Source organism: Rhinichthys klamathensis, unplaced genomic scaffold, assembly GCF_029890125.1.
Source record: "Rhinichthys klamathensis goyatoka isolate OS25496 unplaced genomic scaffold, OSU_Roscu_1.1 h1tg000386l_1, whole genome shotgun sequence".
Classification (NCBI taxonomy): domain Eukaryota; kingdom Metazoa; phylum Chordata; class Actinopteri; order Cypriniformes; family Leuciscidae; genus Rhinichthys; species Rhinichthys klamathensis.
The window spans coordinates 62,270-78,032 of record NW_026606890.1 but is presented as its reverse complement, the minus strand read 5'-3'; the positions used below and the strand labels follow the sequence as shown (position 1 = coordinate 78,032).

Genomic DNA, 15,763 nt, shown 5'->3' with positions numbered 1-15,763 from the left:
CTTGGTGATGTTTTAGCGATGGCTTCACTGTATAGATCTGTATCGTGCAGTTTTTGAATACAAAATTAATTTTTGTAAATGCATGCTAAGACACACGTCTAATCAGGGTCGGGTCACCATGATTTCACTAAGAAAGACATATTTTGTTGAATTCCTATCTGAAAATGTATTCTAACTAACCCTACCCATAACTTATCCATAAAATCAGAGGGAAATGATAGGTGAATAACACTGATCCAGATGCACCTAACTCTGGTTGTAAGCCTAAACCTGATATTAACTGTAAACTTGTACCTCAAATCTGATTGGTTGTTTAAAAGATTGTTCCAGGATCATGTTGTACTTGGTGAAATCACGTTCACCTCAGGCTCACATGAACCTGAAACCATATACAGGTTTTCTCAAGAAATCACCAAAACTATATTTAAAATAACATTTTTTTAGTTTGTCATGCTAAGCTTTCCTTATATGTCTAATTGTTTAGATGCAGTACTGCAGGTACGATCTATTGACCTCATCAGGACCAGCAAAGGACAGAATCGACAGGAGCATCACACGGATGGTTTCTTTAGCAGTCATCTCATCGTCCGTAGAGGACAGTGTTTCCAGATGTCTATTGAGCTGTCCAGACCTTTTGTTCCAAACAGAGACCAACTTCAGCTGGAGCTGAGACTTGGTCAGTCATGGCTTTACTGTACCCACTGTTGCAAACGCTGATACACCTGCCATTCAAACCGTCTTGTATCACCTGATAAAAATGATTCTTGTATGTGTGTTTTGCAGGTGACGACATACCCGTACACAAGGGCAGTTTTGTAATTGTTCCATTAGTGTCGGAATTCAAGAAAGATGCCTGGGAGGTAAAGATTGTTGAACAGGCGAAGACTTCAATCAGACTGTCAGTTTACTCCCTCCCAAACGCTTGTATTGGACGGTACAAACTCACTGTGGTCACAAACTGCCCGGCGGGAAAGGCCACTTCACCAGACACACCTGAAAATGACATTTACATGCTGTTCAACCCCTGGTGCAAAGGTATTATTAGAAGGGGACACTGTGTGTGTCTATCAGTATACCTAAAACTAACACACACAGATTGTATGATTTTGGGCTGTCCCAGACAAAAGTTGACCAATCGTGGCGATTTCTGTGGTCTTGGCTCCTAAGCGGTGGTCGTACGTCGTACAGTGAGATAGATTCAAAGACGGCCGGCGTCATGGCCTTGCGCCCAAAGTGTTTGCTAGCCAATAAAAATGCAACATGAAATGCCGTATTGATCAACGTGTCATGGTGCTATAACTTAAAACTACTTTACTCAAGCTCCATTTGCAAAATTGGCATGCCATGTTGGCCTCTTTCGCTTCCTCCTCTATTTTCAGCGCACATAAATATCACAATTGCCAAAGTGCGATTGATTTTGCTCTATTTATTTACCACTAGCACATGCTAATGACATTTCTTACAACTAACTTGCGTTTTTAGCCTACGATTCAATGGGTGTCATCATCGTACAGTGTCTACATACTGTACATGTCGTATCCAAGTTTATTAGATCCATGTCGTACGGTGTGATTTGTAATGATCTTATAGGATTGCTGAAATCGCACAATCTGTAGCAGGCATAGGACCATTTGACCGAATCATGAAATAACAGTGTGAACTTGCATGTTAATGTAGCCTGGTTAAAACCAGACCATTCTCAGTTGTAACTGAGTTATGGTCTGGTAAAGCGTCATAGACTAATCATTTCCAGAGGGGCGTCACCAACGGACGTCGCGGATAGACCTAAACCCAATCAGAGCGATGAAGGAGATGACGTATGCAGAGCGGCGGAGACACATCTCCGAGTGTTGTTCTTTGCTCGGTTTTTAACTAAAAGGAAACTATTATGTTTACAAAAGAGCAAACAGATCTTCATGAAGACAGTCGCCCAACATGAGCACAGGATCCAGCAGCTGGAAAATGATCTGGCTCTTGCGACAAGTCTCTCAGAGAAAGAGAAGGACTGGATTAGGACAATGACAGAAGAAAACGACCAGCTCCTCCTAGAGAGACGAGAACTTCTGCAGCGAATAAGTGAAGCTGAGGAGATGGGAAACAATGGACTGAGAACTGCCACTACATGAACATAGTCCTCGCAGGGCACTGTGTAGGTTGCAGAGCGAACTGTATCATCTGGCATCTTCCATCAGACGAATCTTTGTTATTTGGATGAAACGGAGTTACTTTTCCTTTCTGGGATAACTTTATGAAGATCGTCTGGTCGAATAAATGAGCGCTGGCGCATGAAACACATGCGGTGATTTCTTAAGACAGACGCGATAGCTGATAGGAACGAGTGATGTTCGACGGCGGCATCCATCTTTGTAATGTAGGCTACAAAATCTGCTTCAAAATCCCAGCGCTGTCGTCATCGTGTAAAGCCCGCCCCAACGTTTCTGATTGGTGCCTTGATTTCGACGGATTGGAAATGGGCTTGAATGAGCTCTTTGCCAGACTAACTTTCAGAGCAAATCTAAATTTGCCGGAAGTTGTCTGGGTTTTCCCAGGCTAATGTTAATGAAGCTAATCCATTGAAATGTCAACTTTCTCTCTCTTTCTGTTCTTAACAGATGACTCTGTGTACATGAATGATGAAGCTGAGAGGACTGAATATGTACTGAATAATATGGGCAAACTGTACTATGGAACAGAGCAACAGATTGGTACCAGAACCTGGAATTTTGGTCAGGTAAAATTTCAACATTTCAAAAAAAAAAAAAAAAACGGCATGTTTTCATTAGTTGTTTAAATGTATCAGTAAAATGTAGGTTTCCTGTTATTATCTGGTTATTTTTCAAGAATTCTCATCATTCTCATTTTCGATTAATTTTTACAATCGTAAACTAACATTACTTGCAGTTGTGTGTGTGTGTGTGTGTGTGTGTGTGTGTGTGTGTGTGTGTGTGTGTGTGTGTGTGTGTGTGTGTGTGTGTGTGTGTGTGTGTGTGTGTGTGTGTGTGTGTGTGTGTGTGTGTGTGTGTGTGTGTGTGTGTGTGTGTGTGTGTGTGTGAAAACTTAAGAATGTTTCCAAATGGCTGATTTTATGAATTATTCTTAATACTGTTCAGCTAATCAGTTTTTTTTATTTTTCAAATGAAAATGTATTTGACTTGTTTTAAGAAGGTTTGTTTTATCCTTCCTGGAGCTCAGACAGTAGAGCATTGCATTAACAATGGCAAGGGTTTGATTCCCAGAGAATTAATTATTTGCAAAAACACTGTAAAAAATGATATGATCAATAAGTTATGACAACATATGTTTTTACATTGCTTTAACTCATCAAAATAAGTTAAGCAATTTTCAACTTTTTTAAACTACAGTTATACAAGATTCAACTTTTTTTTTAAAGTCAGCTTAATGTAGTTGCATTTGAAATTATTTAAACATCCAACTTAACAATTTAAGGTAGCAACTTTTCTTTAGTGTAGCTCGTAATTTGAATAAAAGTGGCTGGCAAATGCGTAAAAGAATAATTTAACAGTGGATCAATACAAGCTATTGTTGAAACATTGAATCATGATTGCAGAATAGTTCTCCGACTTTAGAGGTAAAAATGGAAAAACGTTCTGAGACCCAAAAATGTATATTCCTAGAACGTCCTGGGAACCTAAACTTGTTAGTTGGGATATATTGCAGATATTGAGCCATATTTCCATGAAGTAGAAAACCCATGTTGCATTATTTTCAAGACAACATTTCAAACTTTTATTTTCTGTAATGTGCTTGTTTCAATCTCCAACCTCTGATCTGTGATTCTTAGTTTGATGAAGGAGTCTTGGCGGCTTGTTTCTTTGTGTTGGAGAAAAGTGGCAGTCCTTGCTCGGGATGGGGAGACCCTGTTAACATAGTCAGAGTGGTGTCTGCCATGGTAGGTCTGGACTCTCTTTTTACCAACATTGGGTTTTTCCATGCTCGGTTGTTGTGTAAGGACGACTGATAAGGTCTGCAGCTCAGTGATGATCAATGAATCGTGATGACGTGAAGCAGATAACATCATTTTGTCAATGTGTCAGGTCAATTCCAATGACGATCAAGGTGTGCTGATGGGTAACTGGCAAAATACCTATGAGGGAGGACTTTCTCCAACAGCCTGGAGTGGAAGCAGTGCCATCCTGAAACAATACCACAACAGTAAAGGAATACCTGTCAAATTTGGACAGTGCTGGGTCTTTGCTGGAGTCACCAACACACGTAATATTTTATTGAGCATTATTGACAATGATACAGAATAGGGGCCTAAAATTTAACATGAGGATAGAACCAGCTTTCCTACAAGTGCGTATACTGCTGTTGTCTAACATAGAGAGTGAAGCATTGCAATTGAGCTAAATAAAAATAAGGTTTTTTTTTATAAAATCATATATTTATGTCTAGCAATTCTGCATAGTACCAAAAGGTTAATTGAATTGAATCATGACCATCGTTTAGTAAAGAAATATAATCAAAGTGTTGTCACTTACACCCTTAAAAGAGGCCCTGTTTACACTTGGCATTAACATGTGATCATGACACAATGTTTATCTATATAAAGTTGCTTCTGTATGTAGAAAACAGATATATTTTCCCCACACAATAGGCCTATTTACATTAGCGATGTACAATTAATGAAAAAAGTGCAATTAGTCCAGCTAACAAAAATATGTTCTAAGAACCATTAAGTTATGGAAATGTTATTTTTGAATGTTCAAACCATTTTTATGTGATTATGTTCATTTAATCATTTTGCAAACATTTAGGCCTATGGGAACGTTACTTTTGAATGTTCTGAAGTAAGTTGTAGCCTAGTAACATTTCAAAAATGTTAAATGAACGTCCAACTAAAACAATTCAGAAATAAACATTCCATGAACGATGTATTAATAATGTAGGCCTATTAAACGCAGAGTAGGCCTAGGTGATTTGTTCCAGATACATGTTTTGTTATGCTGGCAGAAAGTCTATTCATATCCTGATAGCTATCACTAATTAATTTGTCTAAATGTGTGTGTGTGTGTATATATATACATATATATATATATATATATATATATATATATATATATATATATATATATATATATATATATATATATATATATATATATATATATTATTAATGTAATGTGATGTGCTTTCACTGCTTTGAGACATGAGGTAGTTTAAATCGCTTTTGTTTGCTCCCTTCATGTGTTTGAAGGAGGCGTGGCTTTGGAGTGAAGGGATGGCTGGATCTTATGCTTCCAAAGCTAGCTCGCTATTGCTAGTCTCTCCGAAAATTGCCTAGTACCTTATAAGTTATTACCTTTATTGTGAGTTTTCGTGACAGTCCAGACCCAGAGCTCCCGCTGAACTGAAGTGTAATGCGAGGGTTTGTTTTACAAACTTGACGGAAGCGAGGACAGGCAGATCAGAACGAATTCCATTCACAAACGAGTTTTGTCTTTTTTTGCGTATCAACAACATCCAAATACAAATTGCACGTTTATTAGGCTAAATGGAAACTCGACCAGAGAGGTTGGGAAATATATGAAATCTTGGGCACTTTGTTAATGTTTCTCTCTTTTTCTCTCAGTGTGTCGGTGTTTTGGCATTCCCACACGTCCAGTCTCAAACTTCAGTTCTGCTCATGACACTGACAGTTCCTTGACAACAGATGTTTATTTAGACGAGAATCTTAAAGAAATTAAAGACCTTAACCGGGATTCAATCTGGTAAGATCGTGTTTGTATTCACGTGTTATTTTACTATCGTCGCAATGCTAAATATATATATATATATATATATATATATATATATATATATATATATATATATATATATATATATATATATATATATTGAATTTGAATTTGTTTTTATTTTCTATTTTTTGTTTTTATTTTAAGTATAGTTGAATTATAGTAGTTTAATTTAGTTAAAATAGCCTAATTTTATTTATCTTCGAAATGTCTAGTCTGTAGCCTACAGTTTTTATTAATTGTTATTTTGGTAGGCCTACATCAATTTAAACTAACGTTACATTAAAATGGGAAATGTGGCAACTAGCTGGAATAAATAAGTTTAATGTTTTTAATATTTTATTTTAAGTATAAACCCATTTTCCCTTTTCCATGATACTGCAGTGTGTTATGCAATTGCAGGATGCCTCATGAAGTATGCTATTTGTGATTTCATAAAAGTTGTAGGTTCATTATTGTTTTAATAATTTGACAACGTTAAAGGAATAGTTCGCCCAAAAATGCCCCATAATTTACTCACCCTAAATCCTAGGTGTATGACTTTCTTCTTTCAGTCAAACTCAATCAGAGCTTTATTTAACAACATCCATGCTTTGTAATGGCATTGAATAGTGCCAAAGTTTTTGAAGCTCCAAAAAGCTCACAAGTAATCCATATGACTCCAGTGGATTAATAAATGCCTTCTGAAGCAAAGCGATGGGTTTTTGTAAGAAAAATATCCATATTTAAAACTTTATGAACTATAATCCCTGGCTTCCAGCAACAGCTGGTCACTATTCGGTCACTATTCAATTCCATTACAAAGCTGGGAAAAGCCATGAAATATCATTTAATATAACTCCGATTGTGTTCGGCTGAAAAAAGAAAGTCATATACGGTACACCTAAGATGGCTTGAGGGTGAGTACATTATGGGATAATTAAATTTTTTGGTGAACTATTCCTTTAAAGTTGCTGCTTTTCTCTCTATGTAGGAACTTCCACGTGTGGAATGAGGCCTGGATGTCCCGTCCCGACCTGCCATCTGGTTTTGGGGGTTGGCAGGTGGTTGACTCCACTCCTCAGGAGACCAGCCAGGGCGTCTTCTGCTGCGGCCCAACATCTGTTGCTGCGGTCCGCAGTGGACAGACCTTCCTCAAATATGACACGGGCTTCGTTTTTGCTGAAGTATGCTAATTACTTTCCTATTTATGTTTAATGATATCTAATGTTTTATTAGCATATCTGCCTCATATTTCTATCTGTCGCACATAATCTCACCACGTAGTTTTATAATATGGTGTGCTAGTACGGTACTAAATATTTGGCTCTTTGTGTTGTAGGTGAACAGCGATAAAGTCTACTGGCAGCGCAAAACTAACGGGACCTTCGATGTGATTCGGGTTGACAAGAGCGCAGTGGGTCACTGCATCAGCACCAAAGATGTTGGCTCAGACAAACGTGTGGACATCACACACCTCTACAAACACCCAGAAGGTGAAAATACACATTAAATAATGACTTGACAGTTGTGATAAGGTTTGCACTTAAACGTGACAAAAACGTTTACATGCTTAATTTTAAAAATACATAATTATTATATATATATATACTATAGAGTATCAAATTCAAATGTATTTATAAAGCACAATTTTAAAATGTACTTCAAAAATGTAAAACTTTATACAAAAAGTAGTGCTATCAAATCGATTAATCGTGATTAATCGCATCTAACATGAAAATCAGTAAAAAATATTATATATGAGTGTGTGTGTGATATCACACACACTCATATATAATTTTTTTTTTTACAAATCTTCATGTTTAATATATATATATATATATATAAAATGTATTTACAAATTTTTATGTTAGATGTGATTAATCATGATTATTTGATTTGACAGCACTAATATAAAGCATTGTGAAAATTCAAAAACAATAGTAACATTTAGTAACATGACTGATGAATTTGCACATGGTTTGTCTTAAAGCATATTAAAAACACCACCCAGACATATAAACAACATTAAAAATGTGCTTATAATTATCCCTGCCCTCTCGTTGATCAGGTTCGTCGGAGGAGCGCAAAGCTGTGGAAGCGGCCTGTAGCTTCGGCTCCAAGCGATCCGTCTACTCTCCCACCAGTGCCAGTGATGTGACTGTTGACGTGTCCATCCGGGGGGATGGACCATGTGTTGGTCAGGATGCTGAGCTGTCCATCCTTCTGAAGAACAACAGCAGCGCTCCTCGCAGTGTTGATCTCTACAGCCAGGCGACAGCCAACAAGATCGTCCTGAAGAAGGACCAGACCAGTGTTGAGCTCAAGCCCCATGAAGGTGAGAGGAGATGATCTCAGCAGCAGAACAACACATGAGACATTCGTGATACTTAACAATTGTTAGTCATTTTTTGGTCATTGAAATAAAGCTAAAACATAAATATTAGATGAAACACTTAACCTTAAAAGAAAATTAGAAACGCTATAACACTAAATTAAAGATATAGAAATTTGAAAAAACAAACAAAACAATAACAATGAAAAGGCACATAACAATTACTAAAACCGAAACTTGTTTGGATGACTTTAATATATTTTCAGTTTTTTATTTTAATTTTATTTTACGTTTTTAAACTGAAGTACTAAACTACAACTGCAATAACACTTAAAGCTAAATAACTTACTATAAATATCTAAATAATATCAAAGAAAAACCACAACAAAGAACTTAAAATAAAATAAAATAAAACTTAATTATTAAATATTACAAATATTATTACATACTATAATAGTATATAAATAATATTAAAGTAACACTGGTAGAGTGTTGTATACTAGTAAAATAGGACTAAACCTTTTTAATTCTACTAACATTCCATTTAATTCAATAACCCAGATGATACTAGTTACTACATTTTATTATCATTATGAATAATAAAATATAAATATTAGATGAAAAACGTATCAGACAAACAAACAAATAAAAAGGACAAAAGCACACAACAAAACCTTTAAAATTAATTTAAAAACAGAAAATATAAAAATACAAGCTAATTAAAAACAGTAAATACTATAGAAGTATGTTAATAATACTAATAACACTGGTATTGTTGTCTACTTGTAAATAAGGTGAAACCAAATTAATTATATTTTAATTCAATAATTCATATGGTACTTGTAACCAAATATTGTTGTTATTATTATTAATATGGTGACACTTTAGTAAAGTGTTACCATATTAATAATAACAATATTTGTTATTATTATAGTAATATTATTATAATAATAACACTATTTAACAATAAATAAATAAAATAATTTCAGTTCATTTTCATTTCAGTTTTTTTAAGTTTATCTAATATGTATATTGTATTAACACAATGGTAACATTAATGGTTATTGTATTGTACTTGCAACCAAATATTGTTATTATTATTATTATTAATGTGGTAACACAAAGTGTTAATTAACTGAAATAATTTTTAAATTGAAGTACTAAAATGACTAAAACTACAACTGCATTAACAGTTAATTAAACCTATTTAAAAATATTTTAAAACGCAAATTACTAAAACAAAAATTGACATTAAAAATGCAAAATATAAAAATGAAAGTAACAAATTCTATTATAGTATAGACCTATAAATAATACTAAAATAAAATAACACTGGTATAGAACTTGTAAATAAGACAAAACCAATGTAATTCAATAACTGATATGGTAGTTGTAACCAATTGTTCTTATTAATATAGTCCATTTTAAATGGTGATGTGTGTTTGGAGTCTCATGAATGTTTCGGCTGTGTAGTGCGGTCTCTGGAGTGGACCCTGCACTATGAGGAATATAAGGAGAAGCTGCTGGGTCAGTCGGCTCTGGTGCTCACTCTCTCGGGACGGGTCACTGAGACCAAACAAAGTCTGGCCAAACAGTTCAGCTTCAGACTGCGTACCCCAGACCTCATCATCGCTGTGAGTTTAAACGACTCCTGCTGAGAATATTACCCAGCTGGCTGGCCATGATGCATTAATGCGGTTTTCTCTCTCAGCCTGTATGTGATGCTGTAGTGGGCAGAGAGCTGACAGTCAAGATCAAATTCCAGAACCCACTGCCCCGTGTCCTGAAGGACGTCGTGATCCGGATCGAGGGGCTGGGAATGCAGAATGTCAAAACCACTCACTACGGGTAAGACGTTCATTTGCATTCACTGAATCAAACTGTTTTCTGATGAAGTGTTTTTTATCAATGAATGTTCACTATGATTTTGCTGCTTAAAAAAAAAAAAAGGTTAGGTTACACGTTGTACTTACTCAAATAAGTACTGAGTAATATTAATGAACTACATGTACATACTATAGAGTTACGGTTAGTTACTTGTAATTATGCATAATTTACTGTTATTACAATAGAAAGCACACACCACGTCACCTTAATTTTTTTTTTTTTACTAAATTTAAGAAAAATCCGTTTTCTAAAGAAGATTAATTATACAATCCTTCATTGGCTTGTGAGTATAAGAGTATTAAAGGAGAACTCCGGCGCAAAATGAACCTTTGGTCTAATTACACATTGGTACCTAGTCAACCGTTCTCTGAGATTTGTTTTCATGATTATCGAATGTAAATAGTTTTATCTCTAAAAACAGTTTAGCCTATAAAGCTAGTATAACGCTAGTATATTGGGCATAGATCAATGACAAATAAAAATCGCTTGTTAATACCACTAACAAGGCTCAAAATAGCCCCACACTAACACGGTAGCATAATGAGGGTCCCTACCTTCAAACCGAAGCATTGAGAACTTTGTCAGTGTCCAGACAGTTTAATAAGAAGATATTTAATACATACAGTCAACTTCGCGTATACAAGCAGGAGCCATCTTTGAAATACAGCCTTTACCAGTCGATCTACGAACGCCGATCCAAGCCTGCTGTTCGCGCTCACCTTATCACAACTTATAGCTCGTTCACATCTCACCAGCGCACTTGGATCGGCGTTCGTAGATCGACTGGTAAAGGCTGTATTTCAAAGATGGCTCCTGCCTGTATACGTGAAGTTGACTGTATGTATTAAATATCTTCTTATTAAACTGTCTGGACACTGACAAAGTTCTCAATGCTTCGGTTTGAAGGTAGGGACCCTCATTATGCTACCGTGTTAGTGTGGGGCTATTTTGAGCCTTGTTAGTGGTATTAACAAGCGATTTTTATTTGTCATTGATCTATGCCCAATATACTAGCGTTATACTAGCTTTATAGGCTAAACTGTTTTTAGAGATAAAACTATTTACATTCGATAATCATGAAAACAAATCTCAGATAACGGTTGACTAGGTAACAATGTGTAATTAGACCAAAGGTTCATTTTTCGCCGGAGTTCTCCTTTAAGTAGGGATGCACGATGATATCGGGACAACATCGGTATCGGCCGATAAAAGCTAAAATGACCATCATCGGCATCGGCCGATATGAATATTTCTGCCGATGAGTCTTGCCGATAGGGTGGCGTGTTTCCTATGCGCACGTGACGACCGTGAACAAAGCATGAGCGCCAGCAACTTAAACTTCCAACTAGGAGTGTGCGTCTCACGGTTTTTGATCATGGACGATTAAAATGTCTCCACGATCTGCTTTTGAAGAAAAATCATAGTATCGTGCATTCTATCAGTTCAATTCTGGCGCCTTCATCTCAACATACTGTACAACGCGACGTACATTCACATCACATCACATGTAAACGCAGAGGTACAGTTACACTCACGGGACACTGCAATTCACAAAAGTTCATTGTTTGCATGTGCGTCAAAGTCTTGCTAGGTAAACATGTCATTCACGTGCTGATGCGCTGTTCTAACATCCGCTTTTCTGAGCGCGTTACACCCGACGCTCACAGGAACTAAAGCCGTCACAGCGCCTGCATACTGGACTAACTTATCTTTCGAGTCTTATTGCGCTGATACTGTCAAATACACACAAGGTTTACATAAAGTTGGTTATGTCTAAAGTGAAAGCAAACAGAGAAAATCTGCGTGTCAAATGCGTGTATATTAGACGCGTCGCGTTACTCGCGTGCAGTTCTTAAAGAGACAGTAATAATATTCTGCCGCTTGTCTTTAAAGAGATACTGCACCCAGAAATAAAAATTCTGTCTATCTAATGTTGTTTCAAACCTGGATTCATTTCTTTCTTGTGCTTAAATATACTATGGAAGTCACTAAAGTACAGCAACTGTTTGGTAAGCCACATTCTTCCAAATAACTTTTATAATTTCAACAGAAGAAAGAAACTTGAGAGAGTAAATGATGACAATTTAAATTTTTGGGAGAACTATCCCGTTAATGTTAATAAAACAACAAAACACAGAGGAAATCACACACTGCTCTTGACTGAGAACATTAATAGAAGCTTTAATAAGCTTTTTTTGCACTTAAAAAAAAATACAAATATATCGGTATCGGTATCGGCATCGGGCAAAATTAGTTTGAAAATATCGGCATATCGAATATCGGCCAAATTCCTATATCGTGCATCCCTACCTTTAAGACATAATGTTTTACTGGTTTCTCTGATTTAAACTTCAATAGTGAATTTGGTGAATTAGGTTTGCTGAATTACTTCACCAAAGTCTGTTTCAGTCGATTCATTAAAAACTCTGGATCCTTCATTGAAGTCTATGCATTTTTCATGTATTAAAATTTGATGTTGATTATAAATGATATGTTGGTATATAAACAGTGGTGTGAAAAAGTGTTTGCCCCCTTTGTAAATATGATCAGAGATGGCTGTAAAAAATACATCTGCATTGTTAATCCTTTTGATATTTTATTTAAAAAATTTGAAAAAATCTAACCTTTCATTGAAGTAAAAGAATTGAAAGTTTGGGGAAAATCACATTATGAAATAAATGTTTTTCTCCAAAACACTTTGGGAACAATTATTTGCCCCCTTTTATTAAATACTTTTTGCAACCTCCTTTTTCCAAGATACCAGCTCTGAGTCTTCTCTTATAATGCCTGATGAGTTTAGAGAACACCTGACAAGAGATCAGAGACCATTCCTCCATACAGAATCTCTCCAGATCCTTCAGATTCCCAGATCCATGTTGATGCTTCTTCTCTTCAGTTCAGCCCACTCATTTTCTATGGGTTCAGGTCAGGGACTGGGATGGCCATTGCAGATGCTTGGTTTTGTGCTCAGTGACACATTTTTGTTTTGATTTTGATGCTTGTTTTTGGATCACTGTCCTGTTGGAAGATCCAACCACAGCCCATTATAAGATTTCTAGCAGAGGCTGTCAGGTTTTGATTTTTTATCTGTTGGTATTTGAACGAATCCATGATGCCATATATCTGAACAAGATGTCCAGGACTTCTGGCAGAAAATTAGGCCCACAACATTAAAGATACAGCAGAGTATTTCATTCTACACATGGGGTACTTTTTATACCTGTATGAACCTAACCCATCTTAAGTGTTTGCTGCCAAAAAAGCAAATTTTTTTGTTTCATCTGACCAGAGAAACCCATCCCATTTGAAGTTCCTGTAGTGTCAGTTACTTTTCAAACGTTCTATGGTCAGATGAAACAAAAAAAAGAGCTTTTTGGCAGCAAACACTTAATGTGGGTTTGGTGCACACAGGGATAAAAAAGTGCCCCATGTTTAGAATGAAATACTCTGCTGTATCTTTAATGTTGTGGGCCTAATTTTCTGCCAGAAGTCCTGGACATCTTGTTCAGATATATGGCATCATGGATTCGTTCAAATACCAACAGATAAAAAATCAAAACCTGACAGCCTCTGCTAGAAATCTTATAATGGGCTGTGGTTGGATCTTCCAACAGGACAGTGATCCAAAAACAAGCATCAAAATCAAAACAAAAATGTGTCACTGAGCACAAAACCAAGCATCTGCAATGGCCATCCCAGTCCCTGACCTGAACCCATAGAAAATGAGTGGGCTGAACTGAAGAGAAGAAGCATCAACATGGATCTGGGAATCTGAAGGATCTGGAGAGATTCTGTATGGAGGAATGGTCTCTGATCTCTTGTCAGGTGTTCTCTAAACTCATCAGGCATTATAAGAGAAGACTCAGAGCTGGTATCTTGGAAAAAGGAGGTTGCAAAAAGTATTTAATAAAAGGGGGCAAATAATTGTTCCCAACGTGTTTTGGAGAAAAACATTTATTTCATAATGTGATTTTCCCCAAACTTTCAATTCTTTTACTTCAATGAAAGGTTAGATTTTTTCAATTTTTTTAAATAAAATATCAAAAGGATTAACAATGCAGATTTATTTTTTACAGCCATCTCTGATCATATTTACAAAGGGGGCAAACACTTTTTCACACCACTGTATATATATATATATTTATTTATTTATTTATTTATTTTTATTTATTTTTTACTACTAACTACCAATACACATTGGTGGCCAAAAGTGATGTCAGTAGATGATATTTGATTTTAATGACTGTACAAGTTCAATTAAACCCTCAAAATATGAGGAAAATATTATATATTTTTTAAATATGAGGGAAGAACAAAACACTAAAGTTGGTTAAGGTATTTATCTGCCAAAATTATTAGACAATCTACAGCTACAGGATTTATTCTACTATGCATAACTGACTACAACATTTAACTCAGTTAATATTTTATGGCTTTTTTCTCATTTTTGCATGTGTTCATAATTTCTTTGTATGACTGCTTTGCATGTTTCATTGCATTATTATCACAAATAAAATAATTTAATCCAAGTACAACTACGCAATATGCTGATAAAATATGTAACAAATTTGTCATACTATTTTATATATACATAATATATTTTATCAAATAATCATCTTTCATATTTTCTCTCAGTGATATCGCAGCCCAAGCCACAATGAGTCTGACAGAGACATTAGTTCCCAATCGCTCCGGCTCACAGAAGCTTCTAGCAACACTTGACTGTCCTCAGCTCACTCAGGTGCATGGAGTCGCAAACATCTTGGTCAAAGGCCGCTGAGAAACCTTGGCTTCATCTAGTGAGCAGAGCACAAACATCTACATTCTCAAGACATTGATAACTACACTGAGGCTTCAGTCTTGTCTTAACCCACACAGTTTAAACATGGGGCTTTTCAAGGTGCATATTATCCAGGATTATTAAAGGGAGTGTGAATGTTTCACTGTCACATTTAAATTATGTCCTTGTATAAGATGTTATACTTATGGGCAATATTCATCCCACTTGAACAAAAGGTTTGGGTTTGAATGTTCGGCTGGTTAGCCTCTGCTGGTAGATCTATACCAAACAATAAACGCAAAAATAAAATAACTCCCGTTGTTTTTGTTTTTTCTGGTCACACAAATCATACTATAAATAGTCATATTCATCCTTCAATACATTTACACTTAAAGTGGTAACACTTTAATTAAAGCCTCTATGCATTATAAAGGTGTTCATAATTAATGCTATAATATATAATATCCTTTCATAAATAATTGTAATAAAAGTTAAAATGCATTATAATATTATGCAAATTGGTGGTTTGTCATGTTTTAATGCATTGCTTTCTAAAGTTGTGTACAATGAATACATAAGTATTATAACTGTGGTTACAATTATTTGAGAGACCATACATTGCATTACAAGGCATAATTAATGCATTAAAATACTTTTATAATGCATTATATATAAAGACTTAAGTGTTATTGCAAGGTTACACATTAAAATTCTTTCTCCATCCCTGGTGCGCCTCGAGCCGAGGGTGTAACCTGTGACACCTGTCTTTACTAATCGACCTAAACCACAGGAATTAACTCATTAGTGGGTTACAAGGCTCACACAGAACTAAAACATGTAGTAAACCGTTTCAAAACTGAAAACTACAAACACACCTGTCAAAGTGGGGCATGTAAGAGCAGCTTCTTAACACTTCATTAACAAAAGGCCTTTCATTTTATTCCACAACATCTCAAACTCACTATTGAAATCACTGCATTGAGTTTTATATGAACTGTTTAAATGTGGCATGATTTACCAGAC

At 35.7% G+C, this 15,763-nt stretch overlaps 1 protein-coding gene across 1 annotated transcript; it reads left to right on the top strand.

The window, feature by feature from the left end:
- Positions 1-334: 334 nt before the first annotated feature.
- tgm1l5 (transglutaminase 1 like 5) lies at positions 335-14,753 on the top strand. Its single transcript, XM_056234005.1, has 13 exons — positions 335-395; positions 485-676; positions 784-1,035; positions 2,613-2,731; positions 3,803-3,910; positions 4,056-4,233; positions 5,594-5,732; positions 6,733-6,925; positions 7,081-7,234; positions 7,810-8,076; positions 9,547-9,707; positions 9,785-9,921; positions 14,596-14,753. The coding sequence occupies exons 1-13, from the start codon at positions 335-337 to the stop codon at positions 14,738-14,740; spliced, it is 2,106 nt and encodes a 701-aa protein (XP_056089980.1). The 3' UTR covers positions 14,741-14,753.
- Positions 14,754-15,763: the final 1,010 nt, after the last annotated feature.

Coding starts and splice junctions, on each gene's coding strand:
- tgm1l5 (XM_056234005.1), top strand. CDS start 335: ATGTTGTACTTGGTGAAATCACGTTCACCTCAGGCTCACATGAACCTG. Junction 2,732..3,802: donor GAACCTGGAATTTTGGTCAG/GTAAAATTTCAA, acceptor TGTGATTCTTAG/TTTGATGAAGGAGTCTTGGC. Junction 4,234..5,593: donor TGCTGGAGTCACCAACACAC/GTAATATTTTAT, acceptor TTTTTCTCTCAG/TGTGTCGGTGTTTTGGCATT.